Source organism: Sphaerodactylus townsendi, linkage group LG12 (assembly GCF_021028975.2).
Source record: "Sphaerodactylus townsendi isolate TG3544 linkage group LG12, MPM_Stown_v2.3, whole genome shotgun sequence".
In the NCBI taxonomy this organism is placed as follows: domain Eukaryota; kingdom Metazoa; phylum Chordata; class Lepidosauria; order Squamata; family Sphaerodactylidae; genus Sphaerodactylus; species Sphaerodactylus townsendi.
This window is the reverse complement of record NC_059436.1, coordinates 22,197,337-22,217,374: the sequence shown is the minus strand read 5'-3', so window position 1 is coordinate 22,217,374 and position 20,038 is coordinate 22,197,337. Positions and strand designations below refer to the sequence as shown.

Below are 20,038 nucleotides of genomic sequence, written 5' to 3'. Positions count from 1 at the left end.
ATCCCTAGGTCCCTATCTAGCCACTAGCTCTCTAGTAAAACCCCCTCTGTAGGTTGAGGCAGGAAACAGCGTAAAGTCCTTCACTTCCAACAGGGCTCACAAGGCTCCCCCCCCCCCCCCAACCAGCAGCCGGATGACACTTTTTGAATTGGGGTGGGAGAAACTGGAGCGTTTTTGTTCCCAGCGTGCTTTTTATAGCTCCACGCATGCAACACAGCATCATCCCAGAACTATTCTAATCCCCTGAACGTCCTCCACTTCTGTAGAGCCTTCTAAATTGGAAAGACGCCATTGCCAAAAATGAACAGGGTGGGGGAAGAGCTGCAGGGAAGAACCCATCGGTAGCGGGCAGGGCGGGAGAGCTGGTGCCCCCCACGAGCCCCACAATGGCTCTGCCAGCTACTGTGGCAGACCCAGTCCCTGTGCCAGGGCTTGTTGCTAGGCAACGACTGGCCTCGCTTCCCATCTCTTTCAGGGTTGGGAGTAGGTGCCCTGGATGCCAGCGAGAGAGCATCAGGGGAAAACGCTGGAGTTGAACTTCAGGAGCAGTTTGGGTTGGAGAACGATCTTGGCTGAATGGCGCTTAAAGAAGAAAACGAACCTCCCCCTCAGAGCTTGTACAAACCCAACATTGGAGCTAAGTGCAATGCCACCAGGACGGCTCCATGAAATAAAGGGATTTGGTGTCAAACTCGCAGCCCTCCAGATGTTATGGACTACAGTTCCCATCATCCCCTGCCAGCATGATACTGGCAGGGGATGATGGGAACTGTAGTCCATAACATCTGGAGGTTCACGAGTAAGATAGAGCAGAAGAAGAAGAGTTTGGATTTATATCACCCCTTTCTCTCCTATAGGAGACTCAAAGGGCCTTACAATCTCCTTGCCCTTCCCCCCTCACAACAACCACTCTGTGAGGTAAGTGGGGCTGAGAGAGCTCCAGAAAGCTGTGACTAGCCCAAGGTCACCCAGCTGGCATGTGTGGGAGTGCATAGGCTAATCTGAATTCCCCAGATAAGCCTCCACAACTCAGGCAGTAGAGCTGGGAATCAAACCCGGTTCCTCCAGATCAGAGTGCACCTGCTCTTAGCCACTACGCCACTGCCACTATGCCACTGCAGCAACAAAAGGTTTGGAACTAGGGTTGCTAGTCTCCAGGTGGGGCCTGCAGATCTCTTAGAATGACAACTGACCTCCAGACCAGAGCAGGGAAATGCAGCTTTGGAAGGCAGACCTGATCCCATGATGCCCCACTGAAGTCCTCTCCCCTCTGCTAAATCTCCAGGAATTTCCACACCTGGTCCTGGCGACCCCACTGGAACCCAGGTTCAAGGACGTGAGGGGTCTCTCATCAAATACTTCAGCTCTTGAAGCTGTCACAAAAGACTTCCCACCCAGGTTTGCCTCTGAGTGTCTGCACAGTAAGGAGCCAAACTCCATCCCAGCCCTCCCAAGAATCACATCTGCATGATGATTTCAAGTACCGTAGTTGTCTTGTTGCATTCCTATTTTTAGACAGACAAAGCCTTATGTGTTCATCTGAAACAATATGTGAAGCAGACTTGAGAGGCTGAATTGTTGGTGATGTTAGAAACCTCTTGATGTTAGAGCTTCCCCTTGGCCTTGGCAATTGTGTTTCTGATAGTGGAGTTTGGGCTTTTAGACTTGAAGAAGCCTATCTTGGCTCCCTGCAGTGGTTTGTCCAGAATATGCCCACCGGAAGGTCTCTTGCGTGTGTTTCTCCCCTAGGCACGGAACCCTGGTCTTTCTACTTCGTAAACGGCTTCTTGAACTTCAATGTGGCCTTTGTGCTGGCGCTCCTGGCCTTGCCGTTGACCTCACTTATGGAAAGCCTGCTGCAGAAATTCCATGGTGAGTTCCTTGTTTGGAGTTCTGGTGGAGGTGGGAGCTGAAAGGGTTGTGGAAGAGTGCTGCTTTGTTACTGGAATTGACAAATGCTTCCACAGCGCTCTTGAGAGCAGGCATTCAGAAGAGCCCATTTTGCAGAATTTGTTTTGCTGAGAATCTGGGCTTCAACAAAGACTTTAAAGCTAGAAGTGCAAGGAACCTTAGAAGTGCAGGGAAATCTTGGAGTTCTAAGTGGTGTTTCATGGCATCTCGGGATGCCAAGTGGGATCTGAATAGAAACACCCAGAGGATAAGGGCCTTTGGTGCCTACTCACAATTCCTTATTCGCTTTCTTCTTTCCCACCTCTTTTGTGCAAGCCCATGCCACCATTCTCCTCTTTGTTTCCATAGTTCTGGTCCTATAATTCCATGGCTGGGAGCTTCTTGGCCGAATTAGCTGTAATTTGGGGTATGGGTTCATTTTGGAAAAAATCCTCAAAATAAAATGTGCCCTTTACCCTTTGTTGCTTTGCTTTTTTGTATACTTTTGAAATAAATGCCTTGCTAGTTGTTATACCTGAGGGATGGGAATTATACAAGTTTCTCCTTCAAACGCTTGTATTTGAAAAGCCCTCTAAGAAGATTTCAGATTTTTAATAGTACTCAAAAACTTAACAGCACATAGTTAAAAAAAAATCTCAAAAATACATTTAATGCAAGCGTTCCTGATTTCGTTTGCATCGACTATTTAACACATAAAGCTAATATTACTTGTTCTTGAGTAACCTAAGTAAATCGACATCTCAATAGTTACTACTAATGAACTTTCCTCCGTTATGTCTTATTTTTATGATCTTCTCATCTTCAGATCCACAAGTCATCAGTTCCTTCTTTCCTGTTTTGATCAAATACTCTTAGTAGAATATCCTGACCTGGATGGACCATTAGTCTGATTCAATAGAACACAACTTGAAGAAGTCCACCAGAATCTGGCTCACCAGAATCTGCTTAGGGATGGTGGCTCAGTAAAACTGAATCACCAGTCTCCCCATTCCCCCCAAAAAGTCTTGCATTCACTTCCAGTGCCCCCCCCTGCTGTCATTTCCCAAGTCCCAGTGGACTTGGGAAATGCTGGCAGATGTGGGGGGTGGGGGTCGGGGACTGAGCTCAGCATGTCCAATTTGAGCACTCAGGCCTCGCTGCTGCTTCTCTAGTCCTCATGGACTTGGAAGTGGTATGGGAGTGAAAGAACTGAATGTTGAGCTAGCTGGGCGCTACCAAGCTCAGCATCCAGTTGAAGTTCTCCCTCCTGTGGCTCCACGTGGACTTGAGAAGCCACGGCAGGGAGAATCTGTGAATTTCAAGTTCGATAAAAAGCCGACTTTATTTGGCTTTACTGACAATTTCCAGGTTTTTAAAATCTGAACCTGAAATTCACTGCTGCTCCTGGTCAGACATGGCAGTCTGTACTTCTAATACTGCCCGCTAGAGAGCACCAAATGCCCATATTATGTGTAGGGCTTTGCACTGACTGTTGGAAACACACATGCCTCTCACTAGCAGCAGTGACTGTTCATTTTGTGCTTTTCAGCTATCGTGTACCTCAACAGCAGGGGGTCCCATCTCTGGCACTGCTACTTCTCGTGGGTGTGTGAAATGCTTACAATCTTGATTTGTTTTAACACCACCAAGTGTTTCTTTTTAGGGGCAATTCACATTTTTGACGTGTATCAAGCTGCCTCCGCAACCCTTGCAAATTGGAGTAATTGCTGTTATTTCCAAATAAATTACTTCCTGCCTCATTTGGTGGAAGAAGGAGGGAGGCAAGTTGAAATAAAGAGCGAGGAAAGTGCTTGAAAATTCGTAGATTCTTACCACTGCTGCTGTAGAGGAGCCAAGTTTTGGAAAAGCCCATCCCTCAGAAGGCATCTTTGCCTTTGATATCTGAAACTTCTCGGAGAATTTCCCCTTTGGATGAACTTGCCCAACACCCAGCAGGTAGCTGGCCAGCCTGACGAGGATGTATTTGCCTTTCTCATTGTTACACTTATAAATCAGGAGAGACGCTTTTGTGGAACTGGAGGTTATATGTGGTAGTTAATTATAAGTGTCCTGTTCCTTTACTTGGAATTCAGTGAATCTGCAAATATACTTGCTTATTTATTTATTTCAAACATTTATTAGCTGCTTTTCTTCCTTATGGAGCTCAAGGTGGGGTCGATACGAATAAATTACAAAAAGTGAAAAGTATAAAAATACGAAATTTTAAAACCACAATTCAGGAGAGCTTTCATCTGTGCATCTGTGCATGTATTTTTATCTGTAATTTTTGAAATTGCGGCTATAATGCATTTTAATGTATTTTAATGTTTTATTGCTATATTGTATTTATGAGATCTTATATTGTATTTGTTCTATGTCTCATTGTACACTGCCCAGAGCCCTTCGGGAGTTGGGCAGTCTATCAAGACCAATAAATAAATAAATAAATAAATAAATAAATCAATAAATCAATAAATCAATAAATCAATAAATCAATCAATCAAAGGCAGCCCTAAAAGAAAGCAGTCTTGAGCCGCCTTCCGAAGTCCACTAGTAACAGGGCTGGGTGCACTTAATTGGGGAGGGTGCTCCGTAATTGTGGGGTTGCCACTGAAAAGGTCCTAGAATCATAGAGTTGGAAGAGACCAGAAGGGCCTTCCAGTCTAATCCCTTGCCCTGCAGGAATACACAAAGCACTCCTGACAGATCCAGCCTCTGTGCAAAAACCTCCAGAGAAGGTCAGCGCCTACTTAAAAACTTCCAGAGAAAAATGTCCTAATCAGCCTCTGTTTAAAAACCTCCAGAGAAGGAGACTCCATCACAGTGATTCCACTGTCGAACAGCCCTTACTGTCAGGAAGTTCTTCCTAATGTTTAGGTGGAATCTCTTTTCCTGTACTTTGAATCCATTACTCCTTGTTTTAGTCTCTGGAGCAGCAAAAAACAAGCTTGCTCCCTCTTTCACATGACATCCCTTCAAATATTTAAAACATGGCTGTCATGTTGCCCCTTAACATTCTCTTCTCCAGACTAAACATACCCAGCTCTCTAAGCCGCTTTTCATAGGGCACAGAATCCAGACTTTCCCCCCTCTCTCTGTACCTACCAAATGAGCTTATTTGATTGGTGGGACAGTCAGATGGGCTTCTCCCTGTGATCTTAGATTTGGGGCAGGATCTTATGGGGGAAGACAGTCCTTCAGATGGCACTTCGGGGCTCCCATGTGCATCTGAAGATCCACAAATGCAGAGGATTCCCTCTTTTCAAAAAGAGAGTTTGTGGATCACCTGCTCCCAATTAAGTTTCAGTATCATGCTGAAGTCTCATTAAGTCCTGGTCGTGCCAACGTCGGTGGGCTGAACCTGGTACCACTTTCTGTTTTCAGCTGCAGTAGATCAGTTGCCTCTGGGAGATCTGTCCTTCTACATTCTAGTGTCTCGTGTTCAGAGGCTGCCTCTGCAGAACCCTGGATCCTTGTTACACAGTCAAGGCAGTTGGTGGGAGTTGTGGAGAGCGGGACCCGGAACAAGCATTTCCTCATCCTCCTTAAAACCAATATTTTGTTTCCTCTAGTTCAGAATCTGGGCCGCCCTTATTGGCTGACGCTTTCTCCCATGTACATCTGGATCCTGGTTTTCTTCAGCCAGCCCCACAAAGAAGAGAGATTCCTGTATCCCATTTATCCCCTCATTTGCCTCTGTGGAGCTGTGGGGCTCTCTGCCCTCCAGGTATGTTTGCGCGTGTGTGTGTGTGTGTGTGTGTGTGTGTGTGTGTGTGTGTGTGTGTGTGTGTGTGTGTGTGTGTGTCGCTCGAGCAGGGAGGAATGTGGTGGTGTGGAGAGAAAGCAGCGTAATAAGAATGCTGAGGCAATCATGCAGTGCTGGAGCACTCCACAGGCCTCTGCAACCACGAGGGCTAAAAACTTCTAACAAGGTAAAATTCCAAGTAATCTGATTCTGTGTTCACACGCATAGAACCTCTGCAAATCAGCACCCCACCCCCCAGTCCCTCCGCAGCAGCCTTCCTTCCGTTTTTGGCTCTCCTTCCCATTTGTAATCTTTTTTTGGCCAGCCAGAAGGCTCTGCTTCAATGAGCTACGTGAATAGCAGCCATTTTACAGCCCTGGCGGTTAAATTTCTCCTGGCGGCAGTTTGGATCCTGAGAGCCCGGAGTTTGCTTTGCTTTCTGCCCAGCGGCCCTGCAGAAAAGCCGGGGCGTTTTTGTCCAGCATCCTTTAACAGCTTCCTGCCTAAGCACCCGAGGAGGGCTCCGTTAATCTACGTGTGTGCAGGCTTCATCCTGAAGATACTGTTGATGTGATCTAAACTCTAGCACTGGTGGTTATCCCTACAGAAGGAGACACCTTCCCACATGTTTTACGGTGACCTTTTATCGCTTTGTCATCTTTTATTGTGTAAGCTGCCTGGAGACTTGGAATAAGTCAGAGCATGAATATTTCTAAATAAATCAATGAATGAAATAACTCCTTGCCAGGTTCTGGGAAGAGTCTTCCGTCGTCTCCCTGGGCTGCCCAAGCTGAAGTTCATGCAGTTATTTATTGGAAACATTTTTGGGCCGCCTTTCCACCTAACCAAGGTCTATAAGGCAGCAAACATTAAAACATTCCATTGAAAATACATTGAAAATGATAAAATAATTCAATTAAAACACATAAACAAACAGGAACTAGAAGGAAAGCCTGTAACTGCTGCGTGGCACGAGTAGAGGGAGGCGGATTAATCCCCCGGGGTGGGGGGGAGCTCCAAAGTTTTGGTGCCACAGCTGAGAAGTCCCTGAGAGCTCGTGTATTTAATCTGGAGGAATCGGGTTTGATTCCCCGCTCTGCCACCTGAGCTGTGGAGGCTTATCTGGGGAATTCAGATTAGCCTGTACACTCCCACACATGCCAGCTGGGTGACCTTGAGCTAGTCACAGCTTCTCAGAGCTCTCTCAGCCCCACCTACCTCACAGGGTGTTTGTTGTGAGGGGGGAAGGGCAAGGAGATTGTCAGCCCCTTTGAGTCTCCTGCAGGAGAGAAAGGGGGGATATAAATCCAAACTCTTCTTCTTCTTCTTCTTCTTCTTTCTCAGGTTGCCACCCTTCTAGCTTCAGATGGCAGGGGCAGCCAAAGCAGGTCGAGAGCCAGCTTGGCACAGTGTTTAAGAGTGGTAGACTGCTATGTGGAGAAGAGGGTTTGATTCCCCACTCCTCCACATGAAGCCTGCTGGGTGACCTTGGGCTAGGTCATGGTTCTCTCAGAACTCCCTCAGCCCCACTGGCCTCACAGGGTATCTGTTGTGGGGAGAGGGAAGGGAAGGAGCTGGTACGTCTCTTTGAGACTCCTTGTGGTTGAGAAAGGTGGGATATAAATCCAAACTCTTCTTCTCTTCTTCATCAGAATGTCTGAGAATGACCAGAAGGAGTGTGTAGGTTCATTTGGGAGGGGACAATCGTTAAAGGTTAATACCAGTTTTAAAGGTCAGCGCTGGCACCTTGAATTGAGCTCAGAAGCCAACTGGGATTAGTGAAGGCGTACGTTCCTTTTGGGCCAGGGGAGATCTGAAGCGGCTGCCATCATCGTTCTTTCCTCCAGTTTATCCTCACGCTAACCCTGTGAGGTCAGTTAGGCTGAGAGGGTGTGACTGGCCTAGGGTCACCCAGCAAGCCTACTTGGGAAAGTGGGGATTCGAACTGACGTCTCCCAGATCCTGGTCTGTCACTCTAACCACTGTACAGCACTGCCTAAACAACATTCCTGTTCTCGCTCTCTGCTCCTTAGAAGTGCTACCACTTCCTGTTCCAACGCTACCGCCTGGAGCACTACACGGTCTCTTCAAACTGGCTGGCGTTGGGGACCGTCTTTCTCTTCGGCCTGCTCTCCTTGTCACGCTCCGTGGCGTTATTCAGAGGTTGGTGCCGGAAAGGTTTATTCGTTAGTCACAGAATAATGAACAAATATCCTGAATCCCTTCAGAGGGGGCCTGCTCCTTGCTCATGTCGGGGGGGGGGGTGCTCTCCCAGGTGGCCTGTCAGTCAGTCTCCCATCCAAGTACCAATCAGGGCCAACCTGGCTTAGCTTCCAAGACCTGGTTACATCAGGCTAGCTGAAACCATCCAGGTCTTTTGTAGCTGCAAGGACTCAGGCTGAGTTCAGTTGGGTTTCTCTGAGGTCAAAGTGGTTTTCCAGGGGGAATTGGCTGGGCCAGTTGTTTGTGCCTAAAGACTTGGAAACACTTCCTGCACAGTTAAGTGTTTCTAAGTCCTCTTGGTTTGGAGTGGCTCCTAGGAAATGACTGTTCAGTTATTGCTTGGCCTGCTAGTTTTCACTCAGCAGTGTTTCTCCCCTGCAGGATACCACGGCCCTCTTGACTTGTACCCGGAATTCCACAGAATTGCCACTGACCCAACAATCCACACCGTGCCGGAGGGGAGGCCGGTTCACATTTGTGTCGGAAAGGAATGGTATCGGTTTCCCAGCAGTTTCCTCTTGCCAGAGAAGTAAGTATTGTGTTGAAATCTGAGCAGGGTTGATATTCCAGGGCTTGATGTTGCCCGGAGGGCAGGCGACAGCTTTTTGTGTTGTGTTTGTCCATGAAAATTTGCCATCTCCGTGCGTCAGTCTGGCTGAGGGAGCTGGCCAAGGTTAAATTGGTGAGTGGGCCAGCACCCTCAGCCGCTGTGTCCTCTGCACGTGCTGCAGTACCCACTGGGCCTGGGTTCCAGAAGCTGCAAGCAGCAGAGAAAGGCGTGAAGGCCAGGGGAATGGAATTAGCTCCAGGGCTCTGATGAGCTGAGGGCGCCTCTGCCGATCTTCCCATTTTAAAAAAAGGCGCTCTCCCAGTGTGTAGGTGTGGAACCCCTACACAGTGGCAAGGGATCAGGGATCCAGAGGAATGGAAGTCACCGTGGGCAAGGCAAAGCTGGCAGCAGAACCAGGAGACGGAGGGTTATGTCTTGTGACAAAGCAATCAGGGCTTCAGCAGCGGCCGCAACCAAATCCTGCCATCTCCTGAAGCAGTGATTAGAGAGCCTTCTGGACCAGAAGCCGTTTGAATCCCCTTCTGTCAGATGCGCTATCAGGGCCCTGATTCTCCACCTGGTCAGGCTTCTTCCCAGCCATCGGTGTCATGGGAGGCACTGGGCCTGCGCTGCCATCGGCCAGGCCCATGACTTCAGCTTGGGCCTAGCTGGCGTTGACCCAGACACAGGTGGTTTGCCATAACCTGCCCCTGTTTAGTGGGCCTGGGCTTCCTGTGAGGTCTCCCATCCAGAAACTCACCAAGGCTGTCTCTGCTTAGCTTCTGAGATCTGATGACCTCAAGCTAGCCTGGACTGTCCAGGCTGGGGAGTCCGTTGAGCTGAGTGACAAACTCCCACAAACTAGCTGTTCATCCCTCTATGCCAGACTTACTTGCAAATCTGCTGTGATGCTGGTCCTGCTCCAGAAAGAGCTGTTCTCTCCCCTTCTTGATAGTGGCTTTGTGCTGTCTGTGCTCCCCAAAGTGGTGTTCTTCTGGTGGGTTCCTTCCTTCTGGCCATAGCTGCACTGAATTCTTCCCATTCTTGCTGCCATGTCATAGATGGGCAAAATCTCCGGTTGTGTCCCAATAATAGGCAGAGACTGCGAGACTGCAAAAATCCCCCTGATTGTCAGAGGCAGAACTGGATCCCATCAATCAGCCCTGGGAGGCAACGTGCCCCAAGCTTGGGTCAGTCTGCGCCTTGCCTGGCATGCTTTATTGGCCAGTGAAAAGTGCCCAAGGTTGTAATGCCCGTTTTCCCTTCCAACGGCTGTAGCTGGCAGCTCCAGTTCATTCCGTCGGAGTTCAGGGGGCAGCTGCCAAAGCTCTTTGCCAAAGGACCAGTGGCCACACGCATCATCCCAACTGATATGAACGACCAAAACCGGGAAGAACCCTCCCGATACGTAAGTATCGCCATCTTTGTTTTCTGACTCCAACAGAACGCGTGCCTCTCCCTCGAGCCCGGCAGGCCTCTTGGAAGCTGTGGCCGTGCCAAGCTAGAACTCCTTGTGTGTGCCTTTGCAGGTGGGGGAGACAGTGACTTTGGGAGGGGGAGGGGAGTCTGCGAGGGTTTTGGTTCTGCATTAGGTACCTTGACTCTTGACGCACCCTAAGAAATGTATTTGGTTGCCAGCTTAAAATAGGATGGAAATCTAAACACATAATTGTAGAAATAAAGCCAGTGGGATTTCACTGGATATCGTTTTCAAATAGAAGGCAAGTCTGTGGGCTCCTTTGCATGACCTGGCATGCTAAAGGTTCTGGCTCATCTATCTTTTCATCCACATGATGTAACATGCCAGAGTTCCCAAGTGTAGGTCGTGCAGGCAAGCGTGTGTGTTGCAAAGTTACTCCCCCCCCCAAAAAAAAAGATTCTTGTTGCAGTGACCTGTGTCCCCATCAAAGACAAAAGGAATTTACCTGAACTGTCCTCCTCTTCCCAGTTTGACATTTCCAAATGCCACTACCTGGTGGATTTAGACACGCCGGTGGAAACACCCAGGGAGCCAAGATATGCTGCTAATAAGGACGAGTGGATCAGTATTGCTTATAAGCCTTTTCTAGACAGTTCAAAGTAAGTGGCTATTAAATCACAAATCTTTGGGAAACTGGTGAAGGTCCACTGAGCAACGTGGGCAGGACAGTGTGATGACTGACACTTAGGAGTCACTTCCTGGGGAAAAAAGGCCCAGTTCCTGTGCTGCACTCACCTGCAAAGACCCACCACACCTGCTGTGCCCTTCACAGGGTAGTGCCAGCCAAACTGTGCCTGCTGCTGTGGATGGATGGGATGAAGCTGTTCCCATCAGTTTCCCTTTGCAGAGATTCTGGGGAGGACCAGAACTGCATTGGAAATAGAACCACGTGACCCATTCAGGAGTCTCCTTGGGTCCTTGGCTGGGATAGAAACCGCCAGCTCCTGCCGCCCCCCCCCCCCCCCATGATCTACTAGAGGTGGAGAAGTTGGTTATGGATGTTGAAGAGATGTTGAACTTTCACCGCCAGGTGTGCATTTCTTCTTTTGGGCTGTCCCAGTTGCCTCTTATCAGTTGCTGTAAGTCTTTGCTTATGTAGAGCACCTCCTGAGAGCCAGCATGGTGTAGTGGTTAGGAGCAGGTGGATTCCAATCTGGAGAACCAGGTTTGATTCCCCACTCCTCCACCTGAGTGGCAGAGGCTTCTCTGGTGAACCAGATGTGTTTCTGCACTCCTACATTCCTGCTGGGTGACCTTGGGCTAGTCACAGTTCTTGGGAACTCTCATAGCCCCACCTGCCTCATAAGGTGTCTGTTGTGGGGAGAGGAAGGGAAAGGAGCTGGTAGGCCACCTTGAGTCTCCTTACAGGAGAGAAAGGGGGATATAAATCCAAACTCTTCTTCCTCTTCTTCTTTCTGGAAACATCTGCCAGTGCTTGGGCATGAAGACCGCACGAGTGGATGGGCCGTTTTTAGAGCCCTGCCCCTCCACCGCCGGCCCACAGTTGGCAGCAGCCAGCCTGTCTCATCAGAACTGTTCCTTGTCTGTCTGGCTTCCCTGTCTTCCCCCACGCTTTTCTCTCTCTTAAAAGTAAAAAAAAAAAAAAGAGAGATGGGAGCGTGACTGAGAATTGTTACCTTTTATAAAATCGCTTGATGAGTGGGTGGACGGACAGCAGGCGCTGTGAGAATTTCCCCGAGGAGCAGAGCTCTGCAAGATGTGTTAATAGTTTCCTGGCTTGCCGGAGAAACTTGATTGTCAGCTACAGAGGATGGCAGGAAGATGCCGCCCGTCATGCTGCCAACTGAGCAGGAAGAGTCGGAGCTGCTGCCATCTTGGCCTGCGTCTGCCGCTGCTCAGTCTGGTTTACTCTGCACACTGTCTGAAATCATTGGAAGGGGACAGACTCTTAATGTTTTCTCAAGTCTGGTGAATTTACCTATTTTAGCCAGAGAGAAGCAAATGGGATTAAGTACATGTTAATATCATTGTTGCTCCCGGTTCAAACGAATTTTGTGGGGTCCCTCACAGACAATGATCAACATACGCGTCATACGCGTCAGAGGAGAACAGCAGTGGGCCAGAAACAAGGGCTGAGTGAGCCAGAAAGGGCTGAGTTAGCTCTGCTTTTTCCTTACAGAGGGCTTTTCTCAAAGCCACATCTTTTAAATAGTGTATTTTAAACAGGGGTTTTCTCTTTTTTTCTCCTTGTCCTGGGGCTGCTGATTGGTGGAGGCTGCTGAAGGGGTGGGGCTGCTGATTGGTGGAGGCTGCTGAAGGGGTGGGGCTGCTGATTGGCGGAGGCTGCTGAAAGGGTGGGGCTTCTCAAATTTTAAATCTTGTCAGTTAGTCTCTGGAACCAGCAGAGGAGAGGAGCAGAGGAGAACAGCAGTGGGCCAGAAACAAGGGCTGAGTGAGCCAGAAAGGGCTGAGTTAGCTCTGCTTTTTCCTTACAGAGGGCTTTTCTCAAAGCCACATCTTTTAAATAGTGTATTTTAAACAGGGGTTTTCTCTTTTTTTCTCCTTGTCCTGGGGCTGCTGATTGGTGGAGGCTGCTGAAGGGGTGGGGCTGCTGATTGGTGGAGGCTGCGGGCTGCTGATTGGTGGAGGCTGCTGAAAGGGTGGGGCTTCTCAAATTTTAAATCTTGTCAGTTAGTCTCTGGAACCAGTGTTTTACTAAATAAGAACATATTTTAAGGGATAGTAGAAGGTATAGAAACCTTAAGAGAGAGGCACTAATTAAAATCAGTATTTGAATATCAAAACAAAAATAGATATGAAGGCAGGAAGCCAGCAGGGGGATGGGGGCTTGCCAGTGTTTTGCACTGAGTGTCACATGTATGACTATCTGCCACTAGGACAGAAGTCGTGGGTGTGCCCTCGCTGCAATGAGCTCCTGGCACTCAAGGAACGTGTCCGTTCTCTTGAAGCCAAGGTGGCAGACCTGGAGAAGCTGAGAGAGGCAGAGAGGGCAACAAACAAGGCTTTCAGGGACCTAGCAGCCGGGTCCCACTCCCAACGTGACATCTCTTCAGATGTCATGGAGAATGAGAGTCTGGGTGACAGAGGGTGCCAGTCTGAGGAGGTGGAAGATGCTCCCTTAGATGGGACCCCAGTGGGTGATTCGATCATCAGGAATATAGAGAGTTGGGTTTGTGACAGGCATTGATGACGCATGGTGACTTGCCTGCCTGGTGCGAAGGTTTGTCATCTAGATAGGCTGTTAGACAGTGCTGGGGTGGAGTCAGCAGTTGTGGTCCACATTGGCACCAATGACATTGGGAAATGTAGCCGGGAGGTTCTGGAAGCTAAATTTAGGCTGCTAGGAAACAGGTTAAAATCCAGGACCCCCAAGGTGGCATTCTCCGAAATGCTACCTGTTCCATGCGCAGGGCGAGCTAGGCAAGCGGAGATACAGGGTCTCAATGCGTGGATGAGAAGGTGGTGTAAGGCAGAGGGTTTCAGATTTGTCAGGAACTGGGGAACCTTTTGGGATAAGGCAGGCCTGTACAAAAGGGACGGGCTTCATCTTAACCAAAGAGGAACCAGGCTGCTGGCGCTCAACATTAAAAAGGTGGCAGAACAGCTTTTAAACTGATCCTTGGGGAAAAGCCGACAGGAGCTGAGGTGACTTCGGTTCGGAATACAGAGTCCATGGAGATGCAGACAGAGAGGGAGGTTTTTCTAAATCAACCACATACAAGCGAGGAGCATAGCAAAAGGCTGGAGGGCAAAACACATAAATCCCAGGTTAGGGACAGAGACAGAGTATACAAGTGTCTCTATGCTAATAGTAGAAGCATTCGATCTAAAATGGGGGAACTGGAGTACAGAGTTTTGAAGGAGGACATTGATATAGTGGGCATCACAGAGACATGGTGGAATGAGGAGAACCAGTGGGATGCTGTTATCCCAGGTTACAAGAGGCCAACAAAAGCAAAAATGTCGTGGTAATGGGCGATTTTAACTATCCCCATATAAACTGGAAAAATGCATGTTCAGGTCATAGTAAGGAGAGAACATTCCTGGATATGCTAAATGACTGTGGCTTAGAGCAGATGGTTGTAGAACCAACCAGGGGAGAGGTGATCCTAGATCTAATTCTATGTGGGACCCAGGACCTGGTCAGGAAATCAGTGTTGTTGAGCCGATAGGGAACAGCGACCACAATGCTGTCAGATTCAGTATCTCTGCATCTTGAACAAGTGACAACCACTAATGTAGTTACATTTGCCTTCAGAAAGGGAAATTTCTCAAAGATGAGAGGGATAGTGCGCAAGAAGCTGAAAGGGAAAATCAAGAGAGTCAAAAATGTCCAAGATGCTTGGAGGTTATTTAAAAACACAGTGTTAAAAGCTCAGCTGGAAAGTGTTCCACAGGTTAGGAAAGGCAGTGCCCAGTCCAAAAGAAAGCCACCATGGTTAACAAGGGAGGTTGAGGAAATTATTAGGGAAAAAAAGATGTCTTTTAGAAAATGGAAGTCCAACTTAACTGATAAAGAATACCAGAGAGAACACAAATGGTGGCAAAAGAGAAGCAAGTTAGCTGTAAGGGAGGCAAAAAAAGGATTATGAGGAACGCATGGCTGTGAACAGCAAAACCAGCAACAAACAGTTCTTCAAGTACATCAAAAGCAGGAAGCCAGCAAGGGAAGCGGTAGGCCCGGTAGATGACAAAGGAACAAAGGGTGTGCTAAAAGATGACAGGGAGATTGCAGAAAAGCTGAAGGAATTCTTTGCATCTGTCTTCACTCTAAGAGGAGGTGGAGGAAAGTGCCCTGCACCCGATCCAAGCTTCTTAGGAGAAGTAATCCGAGGAACCAGATAGTGGCAGACAAGGAAGAAGTTCTGCAGCCATTGATAAACTAAATGCTACCAAATCCCCTGCCTGGATTGCATTCACCAAGAGTTCTAAAGAGCTCACATGAAATTGCTGATGTTCTCACATTGAATATGCAACTTATCCCTGGAAATCAGGCTCCATCTGAAGACTGAAGATGCATAATGTCACACCAATTCTTAAGAAAGGGTCCAGGCAGACCCAGGAAATTACAGGCCAGTCAGTTTGACATCTGTTCCTGGTAAATTAGTAGAATCTATCATTAAAGATAAATACTATAAAATATGAAAAGCAAGACCTGAGAAGAGTCAGCATGGCTTTTGCAGAGTAAGTCCTATTCTACAAACTTACTAGAGTTCCTTTGAGGTGTAAACAGGCATGTGATATGTGTCCGCGGACATTGTCTACTTGATTTCCAAAAGGCTTTGACAAAGTTCCTCACCAGAGACTGTTGAGAAAAACTCAGCAATGAAGGAATAAGAGGGAAGTCCTCCCATGGATTAAAACTGGTTGAGGTTCAGGAACAAAGGGTGGGTATAATGGGAAGTTCACAATGGAGAGATACAGGAGCAGTCCCCATGATCCGTATTGGGACCAGTGCTCTTAACCTATTCATAAATGACCCGTAGGGTAGGTAGCTGCAGGCTAAGTTTGCAGATGATACTCAAATTATGTAGGATGGTGAGGAACCACAAGATTGCTAAGAGCTCCAAGCTGACCTTGATAAATGAGGCGAGGGCCCAGAAAATGGCAATGCAGTTCCCGAATGTAGCAAAATGCAAAGTGATGCAATATGAGGGCTAAAAACCAAACTTCATATTATCACTAAGTGAAATAGTGCTTACCAGTCACAGACCAGGAAAGGGATTTTAGCGCCTTAGCTGATAGTTCCATGGGAATGTCCACCAATGCATGGCAGCTGCAGTGCTGCAAACCCATGCTGGGGATAATTAGGAAAGAAAGGATACAAACTGCACAAGGATTGTCATGTCTCTGCGAGAAGCATGCAAGCACCGCGACTTGGAGTACTGTGTTCAGTTCACGCCACATCTCAAAAAAAAAGGATATTGAAGAGAGATAGAAAAGTACAGAGAAGGGCAAATGATGATTGAGGGGCTGAGCACCCTTCCTTATGAGGAGAGGCTTCCAGCTTTGGGACTCTTAGTTTGAGGAGAAGACGCCTGAGGGGATATGATTGGAAGTCTATAAAATTATGCATGGGGTGAATGCTGACAGAGAGAAATTTTTCTCTTCTCTACAATACTAGAACCAGAGGGCATCTCATTGAAAAATGTTGGGGAAGAATTTGAGGACTTAATAAAAGGAAACACTTCTTCACGCACGCGGTGATTGGTGTTTTGAATATGCTGCCACAGGAGGTGGTGATGGCCACTAACCTGATAGCTTTAAAAGGGCTTTGGACAGATTTCTCTATGGAGGATAGTCGACCGTGCCATCAACCTGATTCGCTTTGATCTGAGATTGCAATGCCTTTTAGCAGACCAGGTGCTCGGGAGGCAGCAGCAGGGGTTGCCATTGCTTTCAATTCTCCGCATGTGAGGCCCCAAAGGCACCTGTGGCCACTGCTAGTAAAGTGGGAGTGCTGGACTAGATGGACTCTGGTCTGATCCAGCAGGCTAGTTCTTATGTTCTTATGTTCTTATGTTTATGTTCTTATATTTGCAATCCTGAAACTTTTTTGAACAGTAAGACAACGGGCGTTTTACCAGTAGCTCATGTTGAAATTGCAACAGATATTCAATTGAAATCAGCCCTCATATTTCAGTCTGAAATACAACAAGCGCTGGATCAGAAATAATTTCTTAAACTTCAGGATGGAATTCTCGCAGCTCAAGACACTGATGCTGCCGTGGCCTTACGTGGAAACGGTTACATCCTTGAAGCCTTTCTTGGGCTCATTCCGCACATGCAGAATAATGCACTTTCAAACTGCTTTCAGTGCTCTTTGAAGCAGTGCGAAATAGCAAAATCCACTTGCAAACAGTTGTGAAAGTGGTTTGAAAACGCATTATTTTGCCTGTGCGGAAGGGGCCTTGGTTAAGAATGTAAGCATTTTAAAAGAAAGGCAGCAGATTAAATAATGCCTAGTTTGATAGTGACGGCTTGAACGAGGAAAAAAAATCACACCCTCAACCCTGAAATTTACTTAATGGTTGTAACTTCTGGTTGAATTGCACTTAGTTTTCTTAGGAGAGAAGGGGTTAGCATTTGAAAGGGAAAAGGGCACTGGTTTAGACTTGGCATCAATTTAATCCGTAAGTGTTCCCACCAGCAAGTGTGAGTGAGGGACCCAAGTTTCTCCCTGAAGCTCTTTCTGCATCATAAATCTGCAGTTGGCATAAAGCACTCCATTCAGTTTCCATTGAGGGCTCCTCCACTTTCCGTAGGGGAGATGAAAGGATGAGTGGTGTATTTTGGCGTCCTCTCAGCTCTGGCAGCTGCTTTACTGAGCCAAACACAGAGGCTTGAAAAAGGAAAAAAAAACATTAAAAAGTGGGCTGTTAATAGCTATTGGCTATTTTCAGAGGCAGGAATATTGGCCCAGGGGTGCTCAGGGAGGTCATGTGACTGTTTGCAAACAGTTGCAATGCCCCCCGCCCTCACCCTTCCAGCTGCCAGCCCCCCCCCCCCCTGCTGGCTTCTGCTGTAGTACAGCCCTCCAACTGCCCAGAGAGATGCCTGAAAGGCCTGCATCGATGCCCCCTCTCTGGGATCTGGGCACGCAGTCAATAATGAATCACTCACTGGCCAATGCCCCAAATATTCTGGTTGAACTTCTAGAATTAGTTGCAAGACTGACGGATCTCTGCTGCACAGATGCCTCGTGTGGTAAAGGAGGCCGTGGTTTTGTGCTTGAAATGAATTCTGTGAACATGGCAACACAGAGACAAGCTTGGTTTTGTGTTGCTTCTGAAATCCGGCATTGTGGGAGGCACAGGAGGGAAGAAAGGACACGGAAAGGGAGGCTGCATGGCTGCTGTTGTGAGCTAAGGGTGGTACGGCCCCATCTGAGCACAGTGCGCTCAGTTCTTCAAGCCACGGCAGCTCCAGTGCTTCAGGAAACTAATGACCCCAGCTGCTCCATTCATGCTTGCTGAACCGGAGGCTTCTGGGACACGGAGGCTCCCCGATTGACGTCAGCAAGGGCCGCTGCAACTCTCCGTTGGCTCTGATAAATGGTGCTGCTAATTGAATTAGAGAGCACTCAGAGCCATCGACTAATTATGCTACTCAGGCAGCGCCTTTGTCCGGGCCCGTTTAATTCTGCGTTGGCTGAATGCTCCACTTTTGGTGGTGGAAGGGGTGCGCTGCCGGGCCGAGGGTGCGCGCCCATTGCGCGGCTCTTGTGGCTGAGGCATCTGCTTCACTGCAGGCATTTCGGCCCTGGGGTGAGCCACGTCTCCTGGGGCCAGACTCCAGAACTCCTGAGACCAGAGGCATGCCTCTCCCTTTCCCTTGCAAAGCCCCTGTGAGGCCCCCTCCCTACTGGCGGCCTCTTTGCGCAAGTCCTCTGAGGGAAGAACAGGCTGCTCCATCTCTGCACGGGGAATAAGCTGTTGTAGAGAAACGGCAAGATCCCTCGCTCTTAGCGAAAGCACGGCCTGAGGAAGGAAGCGTGCATCAGCCTCCCAAAAGCCTTCTTTAGAAAAAACAGTCAGATAATTCACTCATTCCAAAATTTAGGCTTGCAGAGCCGTGGTGTTAGTATTGCTGATTTTGCTCCCAGGGATGTCTTGTATTCCCATCATTGTCTTCATTTGTAATTAGCTGCCTTGATGGAATGGGGTCTAAACATTTTCAAGAGGGGAGAGTCGTGTTAGTCAGCAATAGAAGAGCTAGATCCGAGTCCTGTCTGATGGAGGCAGACTCTTGAAAGCTGGTACCCCCGAAATCTCATTGATCTCTGAGATGCTACTGGACTCGAACCTAGCTCAGTGTTGTTGAGGAAGTAGTGAACAGAAGGGCTGGGGGGGGGGGTTGGCTGGACATGAGGCTGCTGACTGGACTTTTAAGCACACCAGGTAACACAGATGTGAAAGGGGTTTAAAAACTGCCCATTTCCCCAGGTCTTCGAAGTTGTTTCGGGCCTTCTACATCCCCTTCCTGTCGGACCAGTATACGACCTACGTGAACTACACCATCCTGAAGCCTCGACGAGTGAAGCAAGCCAGGAGGAAACCGGGAGGCTAGCATCTCCTCAGGCCAAAGAGAATCAGCTGGAAGGGTTGGCTTTCTGTTTCCTTAATTCTACTCACCTCCCACGTTTATAAGCAGAGGGTGACAGGTGCCTGGAATGCGGTTTGCAAAGGTTTCCCCCGAGGGTATTCGTTTTGCAGATCTTACAGCTACGTGATTGGGGTTCTCTGCTTTGCTTCCTGGACTGTCAGCCCCTGCTCTCCCGCGGAAGAGGTGACCGGAGCAGAAGTCCGGGACCATTTCCCAGGCGCAGCCCAGTCACAAAGAGAGTGCTGATCATCTCGCATCTGTACCCCTGACTGCAGAACATCTCACTTGCTCTTAAACGAAAGACGTTCACATTTCTTTTCGAAGCGGCCTTCAAAAGAGAGACTGTCGTGGTGCCTGCAGGATCGCAAACACTCTTGTGGGCCTTTGGACACAATCGGTTCCAAAGCGGACCTGAAGGGACCAGAGCAGAATTTTGCACTTTCAGAAACAGACGTCGTTAGTTGTGTGATTTAGCAGAACGTGACTTTTGTGTCAGTGAAGTTGTTCTCCGTCGTTTCTTGCCAGCACCTGCCACAAGAGATTTTCAGAAGTTTTGTTTAGGCTCCTGGGGAGAAGCCTGAGCTTTGTAAATTCAAAACATTACAAAGATGTTGGGGGAAACATGGGACCCTCCTCAGGCGTGTTTGTTTCGGGCTGTACTGTGTGATGAAACTGTCTTCAGTGTTCATTAAAAACTCGGCTCTGTTTTCTCCAAGCACAATTTTATTACTGAATGAAAGCGAGTTGCTCTTTTTTTTCATCCTCACCCTCCCCCACCCCCAGCTTGCCCAACAACCCTCCAGCTGCTCTCTTGGTGAGCACTGCCCAAGAATTTGCTTCCCACGTTCTGCCAGAGACAGAACAGTGGATGGTTTCGTTAGTCTCCTCTAGGAGGTTATGGGGAAGGGCTTTTATCTGTGGCTGGAGCAGAGATTTCAGGGTTTATAAACAAGGAAGTTGCTCTGGAACAAGTTCAGCCCTGGAGGTAGGAGAGGGCAGCTGCTTTCTATCATCCTGATTTATTGTATACCTATTTAGGGGTATGAGAGAGAGGAAAGCAAGA

At 48.3% G+C, this 20,038-nt stretch overlaps 1 protein-coding gene across 2 annotated transcripts in view; it reads left to right on the top strand.

Moving 5' to 3' along the window:
• ALG9 (ALG9 alpha-1,2-mannosyltransferase) overlaps positions 1–19,690 on the top strand; it is a 29,633-nt gene extending 9,943 nt beyond the window's left edge. The window contains exons 9-15 of one of the 2 annotated variants that reach the window (XM_048512865.1): positions 1,750–1,872; positions 5,463–5,617; positions 7,669–7,798; positions 8,240–8,387; positions 9,687–9,816; positions 10,357–10,487; positions 18,816–19,690. In XM_048512865.1, coding sequence (XP_048368822.1) covers positions 1,750–1,872; positions 5,463–5,617; positions 7,669–7,798; positions 8,240–8,387; positions 9,687–9,816; positions 10,357–10,487; positions 18,816–18,939 — 941 coding nt within the window. In that variant the 3' untranslated portion in view covers positions 18,940–19,690. The remainder of the gene's footprint in view (positions 1–1,749; positions 1,873–5,462; positions 5,618–7,668; positions 7,799–8,239; positions 8,388–9,686; positions 9,817–10,356; positions 10,488–18,815) is intronic. The other variant, XM_048512866.1, reaches the window with a different exon arrangement.
• Positions 19,691–20,038: the final 348 nt, after the last annotated feature.